Below are 22847 nucleotides of genomic sequence, written 5' to 3'. Positions count from 1 at the left end.
TAGCGACCTTCATATCGGTTCTGTGGCCTGAATGCGATAAAATAGGTGATATCTCCACCAGCCCTACATGTGTAACGTGTTGACGAACCTATAATTTCTAATATAATATTAATGGTTCCACAGGAACAGTTAACCTGGTAATATACGGAGAGCGGGACTTGGTTGCATATTTTTGCTTAAAGAATGCTATTTTCTGACCGGAAATCAAAAGGCATGACCTTGCTGCAATTTATCTTAGATTAGTTTAGACTCGTATCTGGATGAACCACATTGTCAACGTTTTTAAGTCGAAGTGTATTTGTTTGTTTAAAAAGATGTCTATCGTTCATTCGTTTTCTTTTTTGTAAAATTACACAATATGTGGTGCATTCTCCATTGTAAATGAAACACTAGACGCCTGTTTCTCGCCATCTGAAATAACTACATTCAGACCAGCTTTTATAAAGCAGTTTGATTGATTAGTTTATTTCTGATTGTATGCATATCAGTTAAGTGTTTCAATCTCAGCTGATGACATAGTTTTATTTGGTGAAGACGCTGGCAAAATGCAGAGTCTCCTGACCACTCTAAGCAACAATGCAAGCATGTTCGGGATGCGATTCTCCCCCTCGAAATGCAAAATGTTGCTTCAGGATTGGGTTACATCGACACCCGAACTAGTAATAGGGAGTGAAGTAGTTGAGTGTGTCGACCGCTTCACTTATCTTGGAAGTCTCATCAGCCCTTGTGGTCTGGTGTGTGACGAAATCTCAGCACGGATACAGAAGGCTCGACTAGCTTTTGCCAACTTGCGTCATTTATGGCGTAGGCGTGATATCCGTCTATCAACCAAAGGACGCGTTTACTGCGCAGCAGTTCGTCCCGTCCTACTTTATGGCAGTGAAACATGGCCGGTAAGAGTAGAAGATATTCGTAGGTTACTAGTATTCGATCATAGGTGTCTTCGAAACATTGCCCGTATATCCTGGGACCATCGAGTAAGTAACACAGTTGTTAGGAAACGGGTACTAGGTAAGGATGGCAAATCAATTGATGAAGTGGTGAAACTTCATCAGTTGAAATGGCTGGGACACGTGTTACGTATGCCCAACGACCGACTACCTCGACGTGCTATGTTCAGTGGCATAGGAGTAGATTGGAAGAAAGCTAGAGGCGGCCAAACCAGAACATGGCACAAGTCCATGAAGTCACTGACAAGTGGACTGAGTCATGTTGGTAGGTGTAGACTACCTGGTTGGGGACCACAAGATGATAGCAACCGATGGTTAGAGACCCAGAATGACATGGCTCAAATTCGTTTGCAATGGCGCAGGTGCATCCACTCTTTGTGTTCTCCCAAATTCTAATCTTCTGAATTCTTCATGTCCATTTTTTCCTCTTTCCAAATTTATTTCACTGGATTATACTCCTTGAATAAAATCTTCAAACCCTAATCTTCACGATCACTGCTTATACTCTTGCTACCTCTACCACTACGGGATTTGAATCGACAACTGCATCTGTGCTAAGGTGGTGTGGCAACTCGAACTGATGTACTTACGTACGAGGTTCTACGTTGTTACTGACTGACTGTTGTTGTACTTGCTCAAATCAATAACAAAATGAGGTGTCAGGGATAGATTCATTACACGGCCTGTTTTCACGTCACCTATAGGAAGTACGATAATCTAGGAGAAATTTATTCACTTCAAAATAAACATAAGTTTCGAAATCTACCACAATCTGGTTAAACTCCAGTCGGGTTAAAGATATGAGTTTTCGAAGTGTGATTTCGTCAGTCGAACTTGCGTCCAATCCAGTGGGTGATTTTTGGGATGGGACTTCTAGAGTTTATTTGATCGTTATAAATTATCGTCGAAATGAACAGCATCTACAATCTTTGAACAAATAACAATAACTATGTGTTCATTAGTCACCAACTTTGAGTAGAACTGCTTTGGTAAAAACGCATGACCAGTGGGACTGAACCATGTCGGTTACACGACAGGAATTATCGATTGCAATGAATGGTCGCAAAATACCACAATTTTGCTGAAGTTGGGAACATAAAAACATTGGAAGCCGACCGCGTACTATATATATATGTACACTACTATAAACTATAACCCAACGTACTCTGTTCACAATGAGTGGTGCTAGCAGGGACAGTCCTTTTGATATTAGCATTTTTGCTCAGTTAGCTTTATCTGACACATACTAATTAACTGCATTAAGCTGAAGTTACCAAGATTTGAAGCAGTGGAACCAGCACTTTTTCTACAAGTTGACGAGATCGTTAGATAACCGGTTTTTTCGACAACCAATATCAGTTTTCATTAAATTCATATAGACTGGGATTATTCGGTAAAGATGCGATGATTGTCATACAGTGGTTGGACAGGTTACATGCGCATGCTGTGTAACTTTTTACGAAGCGTAATCTAAACTCTATGAGAGCATATGTGTATTAAAAACAAAATAATTAGTAACACATCGAAATTGTGAATCCAGAATAGGACAACCAAAACACTAACATGACTATTTATAAAGGCTATAGAGACTTTCAACTTAAGTCATAGAACTAAGAAATATCTGCAAAACACGAAACTTTTGATCTCTTACAGTTTTACCAAGAATATATTGCATTCTCAAATACATCGTTTAGCTACTGAAGTTTATATCCCAGAACAATAAAAATTTTTCCTGAAGTGGATTCTAGAAGTCGCAGAACTATTTTGTTTAGTATGACAAAAAAATTCTTAATGTCGATGTTTGTGACTACAATGGAGGAGGATGGATTATGGCAGACTGAGATAGATACACCCTTCGAAATTATACATAATGTGATAACCATTACGAAACTGCAGAAGACGAAGTAAAACCACAAAACTTGGTTATTACATATTACTGACCAAAATGGATAAGAAACCAAGTGTGAAACAAATTGAATTCAAAATATCATTTTAAGGAGTTTGTAATCAAAATTTTATGTAACCATACACCGAAGTAATCAACCTGCGTGTGCACTCAACGAAAAAATATGCAGAAATTGAGGAAATTATAAATAACTGTATGTCACATCACGATGTGAAGCTATCGAATGACAGATCAGCTTAAACAGTAAGCATCTTGGAGCAAAAATAAGGCATTATTGTTGGTAATTAGGATAGGATGGAGGGTAATAATGAGTCTCATTAGGAGTCGGACATGCTTTTGATAAGATAGTTGGTGATGTTACGGGAACGGCAGCACTTGAATGCATTGAATTGTAGGAACCCGATACAAAAGTATTTTGAATTGGAGGACACGTGGGACGTGTCGAAGGATTCATACTTTGAGCTGGAGGAGGATACATGGGTGGATATGACATGCCCTGTTGGGAAAAACAAAGTGTAAAACAATACTTTAGAACACAAACAACATTGATACTTATATTGAACCTAGAAAATGGAAAAAGTGGCAGTCTCCATCAGCTAAATTATGGAATAACTTGAGATCAATAAGACACTCCAAAAAATAATCTGGATGGTAATTATTTTCGTTGCTAGATATATTTAGTTTACCTAACGATTAAATAGATTGCAAGCAATGAGTTCTCATTTTACAACCATACGAGTAAAATCTCATTTCCATTTTATTATAAGGCGTGAATGGGATTGTATTGACATGTCTGTTATATTTAATAACCATGTTAAAATTCATTAATTAAATTACTCAATTAGACATTAGGCCGGATAGTTTATTTATCATATCAGCGATGAATAAATGTGAATAACGAACAATATTTCATCCAAAAGATAATATAAATCAGAGATCGGTACAGGATAATATATATATACAAATAGTTTGGCAAGAAAACTCACATGTGGAATCATGGGCGTGGACTGTATTGAACTTTGTGTCGTAGAATTTCTAGGAGAACCTGAAAGAGGCTGCATAATTGGCCGCTGTGGTGTCCCTAAACCAGTTGAAGGATCGCACGGTGGAAGTACAGGTGTAGACATGTTAGATGATGGATTTGGAGGAGTTACAAGGATACCCATAGGTCTATTAGTGTTTGATAGTGTTCCAGTTTGACGAGCATAAGGACCCATATTTGGTGGCATGTTTGCCAAACCGGGAGACTGATAATGGACAAAAACGAACTTTTATAACTAATAATAAATGAATACGAAAATGTTATACGTTTAACTAATAGTAAGGAATCTGAACTATATTTCTTTAAATCCTGAACTTTATTCAAAATGTCACTTTTGTTTAATTAGTTGAGGAAGTCTGTTTTTCTTGAACAGTATTAACAATTTAACTCATTGTCAGTTTGATGTAAACATTCTTTCGTTGAAGCCGTTAACAAAGACAATTCGAACCCAATTTAACTTCACTGATATTCATTCCCAAGATCATTACAGAAGGGACTAGACAACCCACTGCAGAAAAATGGCTAATCATGGAAAGAAAAGAAAATCCGCTTCTTGAGTTGAAAGATCTTCGTATTAAGTTTGGTGCTTCATGGTGAAAGGCGAGATGCTTACAAAGTCACGAGGCCGATGCCTCTTCAGGAAAACAGAGCAACAACCAATATAAGAACAAGGATTATCTAAACAATGTGGGAGACAGGGAGAACTGTACAAATGGTGAGAATAAGAAGATACAACGTTGTTCTGTTTGAAATAAATGAATTTTATTGGACATAGGGTGGACAAAAAAGACTAATTTCAGGAGACATGCTGTTGTATTTCGATCACAAAGAAGAACCCCCCCACATACACAAGGAACTAAACTGATACCATCCAAAAAAGCACAAAAGCTTTATAGGATGGAAAACCTACGGCATCAGGATCATCATGACACCCTTCGAAACAGCAGCCAAGATGACAAAGACCATCTTTATGAGGAGATGCAGTCCATTCTATAGAAATTCCAGAGAAAACACCTGAACATTTTGATAGGACACTTGAACGTCAGGATCGGGATGGAAAATACCGAGTATGAAGACACTATGGAGTGACGTAGACTGGGAGAAAGAAACTAGAATAGTCAGAAACTGGTATACCTGTGCATTCTCAGCAAAATGCCTAAAGGCGCCAGCGATTTCCCCTACAAATGCATACATACAGCTAAATGGGTTTCACCGGACTAAACTATAGAAAATCAGCCCCCAAATGCCCTGGTATGGCCGAGAGCGGGGTGGGCTCGCCCTCCTTCTCGAAATACTCTCACACGGCCACGCTTATACAGCCTCTGCCAGGGAAGTCCTACTCACTGCCTTCTCGTGGCGGGGATGTTGTTTACGAAAATGAGAGGACGAAAAGCGAATGTCCGGCGCTTTACCTGGATCCAAAACCAATGGTGCATATGGGCTCCAGTATTCTGTGGGAACAAATGGCGTATGAACCAATTTATTTGTCACCGGCTACCATCGGACTGCATCTCCTCACGATACTCCACTGCCTTGTGGGTTAGACCATTAGTTCAAAGACTCGGGGTGTGGTCCCCTGAGAAAACCACCTGCTTCGGTCTGAGCACCCGAGCAGTATCACAGCCCACACACAATTATGATGAACTGTCTATATTTATGGAAAATACTCTTCTTGCTGCAATTAACAATCAAATGATTCACATTATTATTATTATTATTATTATCTACCACGTCACTTATTCACCCTTTTATTCCTACTCTGTCTATACTTATTTATTCGACTTATACAGCAGCTCGCCCATGGTGGAAATTCGCCTCTATCTAACGTTCTGGAGTCACTGTCCGGTTGAAAATTGTATGATACCACCGAATACGATTACTGAAGCTGTTTTTCTGAGACCACGTGCACGATCCAAACTGGCTGCCTTCAACGTTCGCACACTTATGCAGGTCAGACAACAGATAGGGCTGGCTATGTCTTTAGAAAGCCTTAATATCGAAGTTTGTTGTCTATCCCAGACCCGTATTCAAGACTCTGGTGAAGTACTACAAATTCGCTCTCCATCTGTCGCTTGTAAAAGCTTGTTTTACGTGCGTTTATCCGGGGACGCTATGGCATCTTCGTCTGGTCTTGCTGACATTGGTGTCGCACTAACTGCTAGAGCTGAGGCAGCACTAATCGATTGGATCCCCATTAACAGTCGGCTACGTGCTGTTAGATTAGAGAGTTCCATCAAAGTGGGATGCCAATCACTAACATCCATCGACGTCTTGGACGATGGGCAGAATTTTTCGAAGGGCAGTTCAACTGGCCTGCTGCTCCGGCAACATCGGTCAGACTGTCCTATCCTCCATGGCCGGTGACGACTGATCCACCAAACGAGGAGGAAGTCCGCAAGGAACTCCAACTCTTGAAGCGCTACAAATCACCTGACCCAAGTGACTTACGTCCGGCTCTTTTTAAAGATGGTGGTGACTTTCTGACTAAGGAACCGACGACGTTGTTTACAAAGGTTTGGGAACTAGAGAGTGTACCAACGTCATGGAATGAGTCGATAGTTGTCCCTATCTTTAAAAAGGATTCACGCCGTTCCTGTAACAACGATCTGGGGATAAGTCTACTTCCGATTGTGTCCAAGCTATTGGCTTCCGTCATACTTCGTGGGTTGTTCAAAACCCGAGAAAGATTGACTCACGAGGAGCAGGCTGGGTTTCGTTCCGGTCGAGGATGTATTGATCATATCTTCACCCTCCGCCAAATGTTAGAACACCGCTATACTTATCAAAGGCCAACAATCGTAGTGTTTCTTGACATCAGGGCTGCCTTCGATTCGTTGGATAGGACTGTTCTCTGGGATTGTCTATTGAAGAAGGGTGTACCTGAGAAGTTTATTAACATCCTAAAGGCCTTATATACAAACACCTCAGGCACAGTGGGGGCATACAACCACCTCTCTCCATTGTTCCATTCGAGCAGTGGTGTTAGGCAGGGTTGTCCAATCTCAACATTCCTCTTCAACTTTGCCATCGATGACATTCTGGAAACAGCTCTGATGGATGTAAGTAATGGTGGTATGGATCTGTTGCCTGGAGAAAGACTTCCCGACCTTGATTATGCGGATAATATTGTCTTACTGTGAGATAATGCCCAAGCCATGCAATCCGCACTTAATCAGTTGGCAATCAGTGTCCGTATGTACGGTATGTGCTTTGCACCTTCGAAGTACAAAGTACTTTTACAAGACTGGCAGGATTCTAATCTTGTACTCACCCTGGATGGTGAGCAAATAAAAGTAGTCGAGAATTTCGTGTATCTGGGTAGCTGCATAAGTGCTGGTGGGGGTGTGAGTGATGAGATCAATGCACGTATAGTAAAAGCCAGAGCAGCTTGTTCCTATCTGGGACATCTTTGGCGCCTTTGTCACGTTAGTCTGGCTGTAAAAGGTCGGATTTACAACGCGCCGGTGAGAGCAGTTTTACTCTATGCTTGTGAAACCTGACCTCTCTGAGTTGAGGATGTTGGACGACTCGCTGTGTTTGACCATCGTTGTCCCCGACGGATTGCTGACATCCAGTGGCAACACTATGTTAGTAATGCAGAGGTTCGGCATCGTGTGTTCGGGCACAGAGACGATAATGCAATTGGTGTCACCATCTTGAAACACCGACTTCGGTGGCTTGGACATATCCTATGAATGTCGTCCCAGAGAATTCCACGTCGTGCATTATTTGCCGACGCTGGGACTGGTTGAAAAAGTGGAGAGGTGGTCAGTATATGACATGGTGTCGTGGTATGAAAGAAATCTGCAAAGGGCTGGCTTGTGTTGGTCCTTCACGACTCCCTGGCTGGGGTCCGAGAGATGGTGCAACACAGTGGCTAGAGACGTTATCAGATATGGCCCAGAATAGAAGCCAGTGGCGATCCTGCTGTAACCTTCTTTTACTTTCTTCATAAAAAGTGGTTGTATCTTCCTTAACTGAAAGATTTCTTCTGATTGTACCTTTCGTTTCCCTATTATTATTATCATCATTATCATTATTATTACGCTACCTTACCTTATTCTGTTCGTTATTGCTCTTTTTTTAACGCTCCTCACCTTTTTCCTTCTCCTCTTCAAATTCCCATTGTTTTGTGTGGCGCATATATATTTGGTGCCCTCTTGTACCAATATTTATGTGTTCAAATAAATAAATAAATAGCTGATTCCACGTGTGTAAATAAAAATTCAGTGGGTCCACTGAAGGTGTAGGAACAAACAGGAGGGGTGACATAGCTTCAGATAACCACCTGTCGGCGACCAAGCTATAACTGAAGCTAAAGCAGCATCAGACAATTGCACAGGCAACACTACATAAGTTTGACGCAACCTTCTTTTGAAATGTTTACAAGACCAGTGAATTCAAGATAGCTCCTCACGCTAATACGGCTATACGATAATGAGACTGGTTTGGATGACTGCGTTCATAAAACATCTAGATTGAATACTCGAAAGATCCGCTGTACAAAGACCAGATCACGTTACATCAGATACCTGATTCACGACTATAATCAAGATAGCTCTACATAAGAAGTGTGAAGCCTTACAAGATCTAATCAAAGAGGAAAGTGCTGTGGAGAACAATTAGGATGGGAGCATTACAGCTGACAAGAGGAAATACATGGAAGACCTAGCAATGACAGGAGAAAAGGCTGCTAGAGAAGGAAGTGAAAGAGAACTACATGATGCAACCAAGAAGCCAGCACGAGAGTTTAGTAGACCAGATCCACCAGTCAGGAACGAACGAGGAAAGTCAATTATGGACGTTCAACAGGAAAGGAACCGGTGGGTAGAGCATTTTAAAGAGCTCCAGAATAGACTGGCTACATTGAACCCACCGGACACTGTTATATCTCAAGGGGCCGCCTATTAGAGGACAGTGACTTATCGATCGGATCAAGGGATTCATAATCTTGATAGGCTATTCTGGTTCGTTGTACTCGACTAAGCTAACGCGATCAAGAAGTCTGGGTGAGGCGTGGAAAGTGTATTCTATAGGCAAACAGCAGATATCAAGTCAGGTCAAGCACACACGCGTATTTATACAAATATTTACAATTGATATTGTCATAGTAAAATGTTTTCAAAGATTAATCAAAAAGTTCATCATTCGAGAGGTGTAAAATCCAAACTCTGGTTTGGACTGATGAATAGCCGTCCAGGTACGTTACACACGCGCCCTTGCCCGTCGAAATCAAAACAAGTAATCGGGTAAATAGGGCACGGACTGGCGGGTAAGCCACGGATTTTCGCGCTCACGTTACATATTGTCGTGGATTTTTGTGTCGTTATTTAACAGCTATTAACAGGCTTTTTTGCATGACACATCAATTTCTGTATTGCTAGTGCTTGTAACATAGTTTTTATTCCAATTTATTGGCAGTTTGACGTATATCTTGCTCACCACGTAAGTAAATCTGAAGTTAGCTTAATATAGTTATTTGTAACAATACAAACTCAAGCAAGTAAAGTTCACCGTGTTACTAGTCAAAAAATACATCACAGATTGAGTTTTCATGAAAATGAACCGTAAAATCTTTTACATATGGTTCACCTCCTTGATTGCGGTGACGGTGAGCATGGATGTCGGTAGTTGTTTATAAAATGTAAGTAGAAGCAATCAAGCGTTAACCTAATTGTGAATATTATATAACTTGTTTGTATTTAGCCATAAACAGTTATATCCATTAGAGGTACCATTGTTTTGTACTGAAGTGACATAATTATGTAACGTATCTGAGAAAAATTATGTGAGTGACAATTGACGTTTATAGTGTTGTCCAGCGGCATTGTGAACGTCTGCAGTAGTAGTGTATAACACCACATCAAGTAGGAACAAAATCTTCATGAGTAAAACGATCGGTGTTTCTTTTGAGCATGGTGACACAACCATGTTTTTAGTTAATACTGATTTGTGACGTGTCTGTTATAGGGTTCACAAATGAGTTATTATAAACTCTTCACTCCGTCTCGGTAATACAGTTGTTGTGTTACTTAGGAAGTTATGAATGAATGTCACTACTTGTAAATAAAAGACTTATAGGCACAGTCTGTTACTTGCTATTTGAATAACTTATTGAATATGATACTGAGAACAAAGTTTAATTGTTTGTCTCAAAACGGATTTGTTGTTTTTCAGAATAGTATGAAGCTTATGGAATTTAGGATTACGGAAGATCGTGTGGAAAACCGGTTTACAAGTTTACGATAACTGTTTTATATTGCCTACTGCTATGTTCACTCATCTAATGAATTATTTAAATATAAATATAACAACCATAAGCAGTGTTTTACATTATAAATCCTGTAAGTTTGTATAATTATGGTCTAAATAAAGCCAAAACAAATATTGACGCAGAATCATGTGACTGCATTACATTTCGTGGTTTCTCACAAGTTGCATACAACTGAATATGCATTATAATTTAAGATTGAGGGAAGAAATAGTATGAAAGATAATAGAAAGCAAAGAATTGGAATGACCTAGGTTATCAATAATAACTATACATATGTATATGCTTGAACAGGTCAAAGGTCATTTGATGTTAGACTTAAGGGAACATAAAGGATGGGTGGTGTAATAGTCGAGTGACGCTCAGAAGCATACAAGATAAATTGTGTGATAATTCTAGATGTAATGAATAAATCAGTGAATTAAGAACTAATAAGATAAGTGAAGACAATCTGAAGAGTTAACATAATTTAGCAAAGAAGTATGAGTGGAAGGGTGGTCTAAGGATTACGTAATCCATCTTATCAGGGAACTAGCTGCATGAAATTGTCTAGTTCCATACTAATACTAACTTGATAATGGACGTAATCTGACAACGAAAAATGTTTACAAGACCAGTGAATTCAAGATAGCTCCTCACGCTAATACGGCTATACGATAATGAGACTGGTTTGGATGACTGCGTTCATAAAACATCTAGATTGAACACTCGAAAGATCCGCTGTACAAAGACCAGATCACGTTACATCAGATACCTGATTCACGACTATAATCAAGATAGCTCTACATAAGAAGTGTGAAGCCTTACAAGATCTAATCAAAGAGGAAAGTGCTGTGGAGAACAATTAGGATGGGAGCATTACAGCTGACAAGAGGAAATACATGGAAGACCTAGCAATGACAGGAGAAAAGGCTGCTAGAGAAGGAAGTGAAAGAGAACTACATGATGCAACCAAGAAGCCAGCACGAGAGTTTAGTAGACCAGATCCACCAGTCAGGAACGAACGAGGAAAGTCAATTATGGACGTTCAACAGGAAAGGAACCGGTGGGTAGAGCATTTTAAAGAGCTCCAGAATAGACTGGCTACATTGAACCCACCGGACACTGTTATATCTCAAGGGGCCGCCTATTAGAGGACAGTGACTTATCGATCGGATCAAGGGATTCATAATCTTGATAGGCTATTCTGGTTCGTTGTACTCGACTAAGCTAACGCGATCAAGAAGTCTGGGTGAGGCGTGGAAAGTGTATTCTATAGGCAAACAGCAGATATCAAGTCAGGTCAAGCACACACGCGTATTTATACAAATATTTACAATTGATTTTGTCATAGTAAAATGTTTTTAAACACTAATCAGTAAGTTCATCAATCGACAGGAATTCAAATATTTAATCGATAAGTTCGTCAATTGACTGCTATTTAATCATTTGATCGATAAGTTCATCAATTGACATCCATTCAAATATTTAACATTTAATCGATAAGTTGATCCATAATATGAAATTACAGAATATGAGTTTTGGGGACAGAAGCAACACACACAGACCTCCCTATAAATGTTACTGCACCGACCAATTAAAGAAATCAGCAAAGCCACCAATCAGACAAGTCAATAATTACAAAGCAGTGGACCAGACAGCACACCAACTGAAGCACTGAAGTCAGATATAGTGGTAACTGCAAAGATGTTACACGTTCTTTTCTCAGAGTTGGGAGCAAGAACAAGTACCAACAAACCGGATACCTCCTCAATACACCAAGGGAAGGTGAGAGGACTGTAGACGCACCACACTACTTTCAGAACCAGACACAGTTTTCAACTGAGAGTTAATGGGCCGGATGAAAAACTCAGTAGACGCCCAACTTCCAAATCAACAAGCTGACTTGCATAAGGATTGATCATATACCAACCAAGTCGCAACATTGCCAATCATTGTTAGGCAATCAATTAGACGAAACTCATCGCTACACACCAACTTCCTCCATTGTAAGAAGGCGTTCGACAGCATGGATAGGAAAACTTAATGGAATATTATTCGGCACTATGGTATCGTGTCATCATCACGCGGAATTCATAGCAAGGACTACACTGGAAAATCGTGCATGAAGGGTAGCTCACATATCCATCCTAAATGTAGAGTGATGTCAAACAAAACTAACTACTCTCTCCTATTCTCTTCCTGCTAGCTGATGACTATATTATGACGACCTCTACATTTCAGAAACAGCACGCAATACAGTGAACACCTTGAACACAGCTAGATCATTTAGACAATACAGATAGCTTGACACTTCCACTCCGTACATTACAACAATCGCAGATGATAACAGTCAGTGTCGCTGTGGTTTCCGTAGTACTTGGTCTACATATTCAAAATGGTGAAAGCAAGAACCCGAAATACGACTGTGGGATGTGGAAAATTATGATGAGTATGAAAAATGTAATACTAAACATGTAATTATTCAGATAATATTTAGATTATAAAGATCAGATTACATCATGAAATAATTATTTTCGTCTAGTTAATTGTTTTATTTTTATGTTACTGATATTTTCCAAAATGTATCTCAAGCCAATATGAGTGTGATATGAAATGACCATTACTGATCTAAACATGCTTTGATTTTCTTTAACTTTATGGACTTATGCGCAAAATTGCATAATTGCAATATCTCGACATTGATACTCCTTACGTGGTAAGACAATTATAAACACTTTAGCACCATGGTAAGAATAATTATGTAGCTGATACTAATAAACACAGCAGCCGAAAATGAGCTACACAGCGGAATTCGAAATTACGACAAACGCCGTGACTACTAAATCACCCTAGTTTGGATTTTCATTACGGACCCGTTAAAAGGAAATCTGACAGGTTGTATAAGAGTTTCAAAACCGAGAATCCTTCTGTTTAATTGTTTACAAATTAAAATGAACGGTTTGATGTTCACAAAACACACTGAAATGACATACCCTGAAAGACGGAGTACTATGCTGTTGTAACATCGGAGTTGATGTGTTAGGCATCCTAAGAGTATCATTGCCATGAATTATAGGTTGTGCTGAGTTTTGAGGGGATATAGGTATTGATGGTTGTACTTGAGGTTGGGTGGGAAGATGGTTTTGATGTCCTGAAGGCTGTTGATAAAATGATGATATTATCTGACTATTTGTTGTTAACGGTTGACCCTGAGACGGTAGTATCGTAGTGGAGAGTGTGGAACTAATATTAGGCGCCGCCGATACTACCACTTCTGCATTAGAATGACTAAATTTAGTAGGTACTTTGTCAATTGTATCAAGCTTATTCTCAAACGGTGCTTGGAGATCTATAGGGTCGTGATCAGCAGATTTTTTAGTCGAATTTAGCCCCTCGTTGTCTGATAATCCAGCCGTTGAGAAAGTTGATTTGGAAACCATGTAATTTTCCTGAAATAGTTAGTAGTTTATTTTAGAATATACAAAAAGTTACATTTTATCAAATGAGAACAACGTGCCTGATGCAAAAATGTACTGAAATATATTTGTTTGATCAGTAAGAAAATAAACCATCCTATGATGTAATAAGATTACAGGATGAAAATATGGGAAATAAAGGTCTGCAATCACACTATCTAGAAGAAAATCTTTACCATCGTTCCGCAAGTAAACAAGTTTACCTTATATTTTAAAGTAAATTTTACTCACACATTTGTGATGATGAACATCGAATATACTGTGTTTCAACTGTTATTTTCAGACAACTTAGAGCTTTTCTAAGTGCTGTTACCATAATAATTACTTGCTCTTCAGTGTTCTCTTTTGAATTTTTTCAACTCTTGTAATTAGGATGATCTAGTTGAAAAAGTCTAGTCAAATATTTATATAAAAATTAAAAGGAAAATTAGTTTCACTAGTAATAGATTATCAAGCTGAAGTGTTTAAGACTGTCAATAGTCTTTAAAATATTATTTACTTACAGAAATACTTCTGAGTAGAATTCCTAACGGTAAAAAGTAAATAAGCTGGGTAGACTGACAATCATAAAGTAGGGAGCACAACTGAATAAGTTGCATTAAAATAGTAAGGACAAACATAAAACCTAAGTGTATCGCAGAGAGACGGAACTACGTGCAAGAATTCGAAACAACAATGTCAATCATGGTGGTAGATTGAAAAAATAAAGTAGGAAATATTGGAACCATATTGTTTAAAGCGTTGAAGATTATAAGGAATGAAAGTATGCACATAACTGTAATCTATTTAGGATCCTGTTACGTAATAGTAATATTGGAAAGCAGGTAGGAACCAAGTAGAAAGCCTCTAACTCAATATACAGTTTGAATCATTTGTCCACGAATTCATGGACACCCAATGAATCTTGATCTACTTTTTTAAAATTTTTTCCAATTACCTACTACACTAACCAACATATAACTTTGAAGGTGGTGGGTGGAATTATATTCCACGTACCATATTTACCTTACGGAGAAATAAATGATGAATCTATCTACTACAATTAATTCAATTCCTGACATTTAACTATTTGGAGACAATTTATGTGATTATGTTTGTCGTCTTAACCACACAAGATATCTGATAGATTAGTAGAGATTAACTCTGGTTCAGCATTTGAACCCAGGCTTTGCCGCTTTTATGGGCACCTACATTGAAAATTACACTAGTAGATCCTGAGAATATATTGGATCTAAAGATCATTATATGTAAAATATAATGGGTATATTCAAGGGACTAATATACCCGTCAAGAAATTTGCCATATATTGCTTGCGACAGGATCTACTTCAAAGTGACGACTTTCACTGATATTGAGGTGGGTTTTGGAAAAGTAAATAGGGTGAAGAACAACATATGTCAAAATTCTACTCATTATTTTAACTTAAGTTTAATTGTGTTGTGTGATTAGCTGGTAATTTCCGGTTACCCCGATCGACATGATCAGTGAAAGACTAATTTCGGGTTTTAGACGCAAGTTAACCACAATACAGAGAAGCACAGTCATGTGTCTTATGTGAATTGGACACCACGAAAATCATGCTAAAATCATTCTATTATCTACACGCACACAAGATTTTGATTTCGAAATGTTATCTGAACTGTTGATTGGTGACAAGTAGATGGGTGGATTTGGAGAAGAGATTGTAACATCTGTAGATCGGACATTAGATAACGGATCGAATTCCTTGTTACTCTCCGGGTTGCATATTGACTGTGACAAAAGAGAAAAATAGAATCATTTTCTAAATTAGGCGTAGAAGGATATATTTTAGTTAACAACACTGTACAGATACATTAACGACTTAGGAATTGTATGAGTACAAACGTGTTCTCACGTAAATTTTGTAAAACAATCAAATGGTTTGTTTAATGTTATCCAGACAGTAATATACGAAAACTGCACATTATTCAAGTTACATAAATGTAATGTTCAATACTGCTTATTAAGACCTTCGATCAGAAAGCTGCAGCATCTAGATTTGATGAGGTTGTAACTTACAACGTTAACTATTTCTACTTATGCCCCGTGGTGCTTTATACGATATTTAACATTTGTTATTTTTGAATAGGTAGTCAGGAATTATATGAACTAAATAACCTATTTTATTACGTACCAATAAAATGATCACCATGACATTTCTCAACACATTTTGAATTCTACAAAATATTAGCGCATCGATATGATATTGTTGTCAGCTTTTGTATTGTAAGAACGCCAAAATTCGTAAGTTACCACCTAAACCATACATACAACAGTTGATAGGATGGAACAGGAACAAAAGTAAAATTAATTTGCTTTTGTTTCTCGATAAGCTAATATACTACTAATTTGTATTCATTAAAAATTTAGTCTGTGGGACTTTTGTGTAGTCCTGACAGTAAGCTATTTTTTGACCTATCGGCTATTGTTATCACTTTTGCCGCTCATAGACTACAATCAATCAACTAAGAATTTATTAGTTTTGGATTGCAAATGTCCTAGTTGTGTATGCATTAAAACTTATTATTTAGAGTAGTCTTGATATCTCACCTATACATATTATCGTGAGTTATGGATGTACATAATGAAATTGTTCGCAACCATTCGATCGGTTTTCTGACTGTAGGTTTAGAAAAATGGGCATGCGGACCTTATCGAAAGCATCAAAAATATAGTAATGGGAATGTGATGCAGACAAGGGACAACGGCAAGTAAGTATAAATGGCAGTTTAGACTCATATAAGTTTCAGTAAATTGCTACCGAGTGTTAATCATGATCAATCAAATTATATCCAATTGAAAAATAACAATTTTTCTGAGTGGAAAATGGTTGGCAGATAATACTTACGTCTGTTTTGTTTACTATTTCAAGTCGATTACAGTTAGTGAAAGCTATATCCATGGAATTGTTGGCAGAAAACGTTTTTGAATACGATCAGCTACGTTTAGGATGTGGTTACCAAGCCGTTGAAGTTCATAAACTAAAGAAAACGTATCCCCTGATTCGAGTTTTTAGCTTCACCGTCTTTTCTGTTTTTAAATGGAGCAGTACATTGTAATATTTCAGGTTTGTTTACAACTATGGAAATTGAAAAAATCATTAACAAAACCTATCAAGAATGAATGAATTTAGACTGGAGAAGTTCGAGCCTTCTATTTAGAAATATGAATTAATGTCAAGGTCTGGTGACTGAAATAGTTAGCCCAGTTTAGGTGTGATTCAATCAATAAAGTTTACTCATTTATTTACGAGCTATCTACAAAAGTGTAACAACCACATAAAGGCAACCAGGAGTCTTTTCTAAATTATGATGACAGAGTATTAGCTGCTTTTAAACTAACGGCAAATCCACACAAAGAATATTTTTGTTGAGTGAAATCCAAAAACTTGAGCCGGAACCAGCAACTTCTATAAGTTAGGCGTAGCATACTATCATTTAAACCAAGAAACAAAGATATCTAAGCATAAAACCTATCTTTACGCCCAAGAAATCCTATACTGAAATAGATGAAATGTGGCTTACGCAGAAAGCGCGTTTCTTATGAAATAATATATTTCTTTCACAGAAATATCAGACATTGATGTCCATTTTTCTGAATAATTGGGAAAGAAAAGGATATTGGCTGAAAGCATAACGGAAGGTGAACTTCAACTTTTAACTGGAAGACGAACACTGTAGAAGTTTGAAAGTGTATGGCTTAGCATTTATTTTTAGTTTATCCAGACAGTGGATATACCAAACAGTCATAAGGGGGAATCAAATGCATTTGACGAAAAATGATTTTAAATGATAGAAAAACTCCGATTGGTGTTACATGCTTCGTATGTAACTTCGTACGTAACCAGTCCGATTCTGAAATTAAACATTTGAACGATACTACTTGCATATCAGTAGTAATAAAGCCGTATTTGTCGGACAACTATCGTAGCTGGCAATACATTTGGAATGCTATATTCAAAGTGCAGCTTTTACACTGAGAAATAGCAGCATTTTCAAAGCGGAAGCCATGCAAAGATGGAAAATCGTAGATTACTGATTTCATGGTTCTACAAGAACGAGAAACGGTACTTCTTTTAACCTTTCGTTTACACAGAAACTTGTGCTGGCAGCAAATACGAATTCAATATAATAACAATATTGCAGAATTTTAGAGCCCATAAAATTTATGTTTGAATATTATGTAAAGGTTTTGAAATGCGTAAAATATTTAAGAGGCATAAATGAGTGTTGTTTATTTAACTGACTTGTATCATTGCCCCACGCTATACTGATCGTTACTCGTCGAAGCTATTTGAGCTTCATGCAAGAGCTAAATGTCCAGCAGTGTCATCCTATTACCAACCAAATTAGTGTCCCTACCTGTAAGGTAAAATTACTTTATAATTTGGTGATATAGAACGCACTATATCTTAAGTTAACGCTATTATCATCCACTTTCTTTAGAATCGTCTTGGGAAGTTCACTGGTAAAAGTAGGAAGTGACAAATACAAAGGCCACACATAACTTTTCAATTGGTTTCGAATAGTGAATAACATCTCTCAGACACCTGTCTTCGTAAGACAGTCCCAGCGGTACTTTCTCCTTGGAACTGGATGTAACTCTGGAGTCTGGGAATGAGCACTGACTTTTATCAAATGTTACGATATTTCACTAGAAAACACAAAATTCAGACCCAATTAATCAATAGAAATTAATTGATCTTCCTGTTTATTTTTCATTCCTTCTGAATATTTAAATCTAATAGGACATGGACAATTGTCAATAGGAAGCCAGCCACTTAACACAGAGTTTCACAATGTTATGTAGTGTTCATTCTAACTAAACTGGATAGGTGATGCTTCATGACCCTTGGACAAGCGTTTATCAAACATCCTCTCAGTCAACAGATGGAGTAAAACACGGTACTTTTGAATTCCAGACAAACATGTATTTTGTTTAGGTCATATAAGGATGTGGGCGTTAAACATACCAGGTTGAGATGTCAAGTGTTTCGAAACTACTGAGATGAATTTAATATCTGAGGATAGCTTCGGGAAGCAACTAATTGGTAATAAAAACAAATGGCTATGAGGATTATAGGGGTAAAAAACGCACACGACGGATATATTACATGTTATCTTGATTGCGCACGTTAGCTGTTGCATAATAAGCTCGATTCGCGCGAACGGCAATACTCTTATTTTTCCTCTTCACGGTTATAACAGTTAAAATATTTGGTTACTTAAACTAAAACAGGTAGAGGGGAGTTTGTCCCCTAACTGAATGACTGAAAAATGAATGACTTCCCAACTAAACCACCGTATATTGTTAACTAGTGTTAGTCAGTTATTTCCACGATCCCCTATCACTTCACAAAAATGCAGAATTTTTTAAAACTCTATTGCTTTGTCATGAACGAAGCACAGTATATTTACTCACCTAAAATCGTTAAGCAATACTTTCGTGCAAATAAACAAAAACTGGAAGGTCAGTTAAAGTTTACAAATACTCAAGTCTTGGACGTAGTACCCAAAAGTGCTTAAAATATACGGGCACTCTCATGAAAACATAAATGCACTGAAATTCGTATATGAAAAACCACTTTTCTCTTCTCAAGTTAACGTCCGCCTAGACGCCTACAAATGAGAAAGAAATGAACGACTGTGTAGGCTTTAAACGATAACATTAAGTCAGGAACTCAAATCTGAGTGGACGTCATCCCAAATAATGATGATAATTGGGTCTCGTCTGAAAATCACACTTTTTCTATGAAATCTGAAAGAAGTCGACATTTTTGGATGGGTTGTATGTATTAGAATGATTAGACTAAGTACTATATTAATTCTTTTTAAGGAAAATAACTCCTTTTTCCGGCAAGTCTCTTATCACAGCTATTAATTCTGTTATAACGCAACTGATTTAATAACAGTGGAGACATTTAATCATTTTCATAGAATATAAAGCAGACTTTAAGATACAGAAACAGCTATCCTGTTGCGACTACAACAGAAATTCGATGTATTTGGGTCCTTTCTAGATCAAAAAGTTTGGATCAAAAGAATGATGAGTGGTTCAAAACGAGCACTATGTGGCAGAATTGTAAGGAAACAAGGCTACTGTGACGTAGTTATCTCATGCGTTTAGCTGAATTACATCGGGCATAAGCTGAGACCTTTTCAAACTATTTTAGCAAAGTCTACTCTACGTTTATTGTTACAAATACTTGTCCCAATAACACCGAGATACCAGTCATAGAATCTGGACATGTGACTGGGGAAACTGTTCTTCCACTGGTAACTAACCTCAAACCTTGTAAGATACCGGGCGCTGATGGGTTACATCCACTGCTGCTCTCATCTCTTGCGGGCATTATTCCACGACCGCTCGCGACACTCTTCAACAAATCCCTTTCACCCGCCCAACTCCCTAGAGATTGGAAAGACGCTATAGTCAGTCCCATATTTAAGGATGGTCAGAGACATCGTATCTAACTACCGGCCTGTCAGTCTAACCAGCATATTCGTTAAGTTACCTGAAAAGATAATTCGGGTTAAGTTGCTAAGTCACATAGATTCACACAATGTTAGCTCCTGAGCAACATGGGTTTCGTAACAAGCGTTCATGCTTGACTAACTTACTTATTGCGAGAGAGGACTGGACAGCAGTCCTAGATAACCGTCTGTTTGTCGATGTGATATTCATAGATTTTAGCAAGGCATTTGACGAGGTTTCACACTTAGGTCTTATGCACAAGCTCTCGAACTTCGGAATAATAGGTTCTGTACAGGAGTGGATAGGAAATTTCTTATGTGACCGCAAACAGAGAGTGAGGGTCAACGGAACGCTATCCGATTGGAAGCCAGTCAAAAGTGGTGTATCCCAAGGCATCATCTTAGGCCCTCTGCTCTTACTTCTCTACGTTAACGAGTTACCGCTGTTGCTTAGGTCGTCGACATTTTTGTTTGCGAATGACGTAAAAATCTGGGGAACAATGAAAAGTGGGGCTGATTATTTTGACCTCCAAGCTGACTTAGACGAATTGGTTAGATGAGCTCGAGGTTGGGGCTTAGGAATCAATTCTAGGAAAAGTGTGCTAATGCACATCGGTCACTGCAATAGTTACTATCATACTACTGATGGTAAACCTCTTCCACGCATTCAAGAATGTAGACTTAGGAGTAATAATAAGTCATGGCTTGAAAACAACTACGGATTGCAACGCAGCTGTTGTCAAAGGTTTTCGTGAGTTATGGTCACTTCGCCGAGCATTCAAATGCTTTGACGAGGAAATGTCTCGAATTTTATATACCACCTGTGTAAGACCACATTTAGAGTACTGTACCTAATCACCTGGCCCATGTCTGGTAAAGGATACCGACTCACTTGAGCGTGTATGAACAAAATTAGTGAAGGGTCTTTTCAACTCCCTTGCGATGAGCGTTTAAAACGCCTAAACCTTTTCCCCTTGTCGTATCGCAGGACTCGAGGTGACCTTATACTGGCATTTCGTATCTTTGATCATGATTTGGGTGTTAATATGTCCTATCTTTCCGCTCCCTCCAGCACTAATAATCTCCGAGGTCATAGCAAGAAGGTTCACAAACCGCGATCTAATAAACTTAAAGTTGGGTCCCGTTTTTCTCATCGAATAGTCAATGACTGGAACGCCCTACCCAAAGAAGTGGTATTAGCCCCATCAGTGAATATTTTCAAAGAAACGCTGAACCTTCATTGGAAGGCAATCTGTCAGGATTAACACAGGTTCACCAACCTACTATCCTTGTTACTGAAGACTAATGGGGTCCTGGTCCTGAGAACCCTTATGTATGATGGTCTTATTTTTCAGAAGAATGTGAAAACCAGAGCTTTAAGACCAATATGTGAGTTGTTAAGGTAACTTTGACCAGAATGAAACGTACCGAAGACTTTAATCTGTAGCACCTTGCTGGACTGTATGGCGAGGGAGAGCTCAGACTCATCCTCAATCGTTATAAAGTCCCCATCTGAAGGGTGAACATGAGAAGTTTGCACTCACCTTCGTCCTTATATTTTACCAATAATTCATCTTCCTTTGTAATATACTGTTTGAAGACACGTTGCATCATTAAAATAAGTTCATCGTAAGTGATTTCCTCATTATGTATTGGGATTCGTCGCAAGTCATGTCCTAGTTGAGCTTTGATAATAAGTTTCCCAGAGAGATCCATGCTGAAACGCTGCAGCCTAATTTCGACCTTATCCGTGGTAATGATACGTCAGCAGCCAATACCTGACCTTAATGATCCAGACAGGTGCGGCCACATGTCCAATACTCAATGTACTGTCACATCCAATAATCCATGTGATGTTGTGAAACTGCATAATGGATGCCCAAAAAACACATTGATTGAACTGTCATACCGCGACTAATAAAAGATGTTGGAGTATGAATATTATTTTTTAGACTTAATCAATATTGGTCATAATATTAAAATTAAGCCAATAATAACCGTAATTGAAATTCAGAGATTATGTCGTCACTGTTACGAGAGTAACGCCAAACCGTAGCCAAATGATCCACTAACCTGAATGCATGCTTATCTTGTAAGACTATTCTCTGGAAATTGAATCGTAGACGGAAATTAGTGGAGGTTAATGAAAACTAATACATATTCACTTCCCCAGTACAAGATTAACTTTATTCCTGATACATATATTACATCAACGTACTGAGGCTCCCAAGACAGCTAAATGACTGCCTCGTGAAAGACATTTTCGAGCCTTGTTCATTTACCTCTCGTTCTGCGGCTAAGTGGTCGAACTTTTAAATCTTACCGTGTCAATAAATAAAAAACATAATATTTTAAAGTACTCTTATACACACATTTTTGAATAAAAAACCGCAAAATCAACCGTTCTGTGCATGTAATCTTTTCCGCTGCCATATGGTATACATGGTGGTTTTTCCTTAAGGTTTGCTTACCACAAAAGTGTTTACTAACAACAAGCCCGCGGGACTTAGACATATGGATGATCACGCCTTTAGGTTCTCATTACCCCAATAGGATGGAGGTGAACTGTGCCATCAAATAAATCACAAAAATAAAATTTTATTAGTCTTTGACATTGATGCGGACCTCATTAGTTTTACTGAGTAGACCCCTAACTGAGGATTTTCCGTCAAACATCCAGATCAAGTCATGTTTGTCTACATCGTGCTGAGCGTCTCTTATGAGAA

General features: G+C 38.2%; 1 protein-coding gene across 3 annotated transcripts; it reads right to left on the bottom strand.

Moving 5' to 3' along the window:
• Nucleotides 1–882: 882 nt before the first annotated feature.
• On the bottom strand, nt 883–21990 carry MS3_00003447 (uncharacterized protein). Of its 3 annotated transcripts, XM_051211250.1 has the most exons (7): nt 21666–21990; nt 21550–21633; nt 16497–16727; nt 15236–15379; nt 13145–13600; nt 3843–4103; nt 883–3352 (listed from the first exon to the last, which is right to left on the bottom strand). In XM_051211250.1, the coding sequence occupies exons 3-7, from the start codon at nt 16548–16550 to the stop codon at nt 3128–3130; spliced, it is 1140 nt and encodes a 379-aa protein (XP_051071288.1). In that variant the 5' UTR covers nt 16551–16727; nt 21550–21633; nt 21666–21990; the 3' UTR covers nt 883–3127. The 3 variants fall into 3 exon arrangements, with proteins under 3 accessions (XP_051071288.1, XP_051071289.1, XP_051071287.1); XM_051211251.1 differs by lacking the exon at nt 15236–15379 and having other exon boundaries at nt 883–4103; nt 16497–17696; XM_051211249.1 differs by having other exon boundaries at nt 13145–16727.
• Between the last annotated feature and the right edge of the window lie 857 nt (nt 21991–22847).

The sequence above is a fragment of the Schistosoma haematobium genome, chromosome ZW (genome assembly GCF_000699445.3).
Source record: "Schistosoma haematobium chromosome ZW, whole genome shotgun sequence".
NCBI lineage: Eukaryota > Metazoa > Platyhelminthes > Trematoda > Strigeidida > Schistosomatidae > Schistosoma > Schistosoma haematobium.
This window is presented reverse-complemented; position numbering and strand designations above follow the sequence as displayed.

What these genes read in the sequence shown, in the direction of transcription:
- MS3_00003447 (XM_051211250.1), bottom strand. Translation starts at nt 16,550, where the DNA reads ATGGATATAGCTTTCACTAACTGTAATCGACTTGAAATAGTAAACAAA. An exon ending in AAATAGTAAACAAAACAGAC is followed by an intron (nt 15,380 to 16,496) that starts GTAAGTATTATC and finishes CTTTTGTCACAG; the next exon opens with TCAATATGCAACCCGGAGAG. An exon ending in ATAGTACTCCGTCTTTCAGG is followed by an intron (nt 4,104 to 13,144) that starts GTATGTCATTTC and finishes GTCCATTATCAG; the next exon opens with TCTCCCGGTTTGGCAAACAT.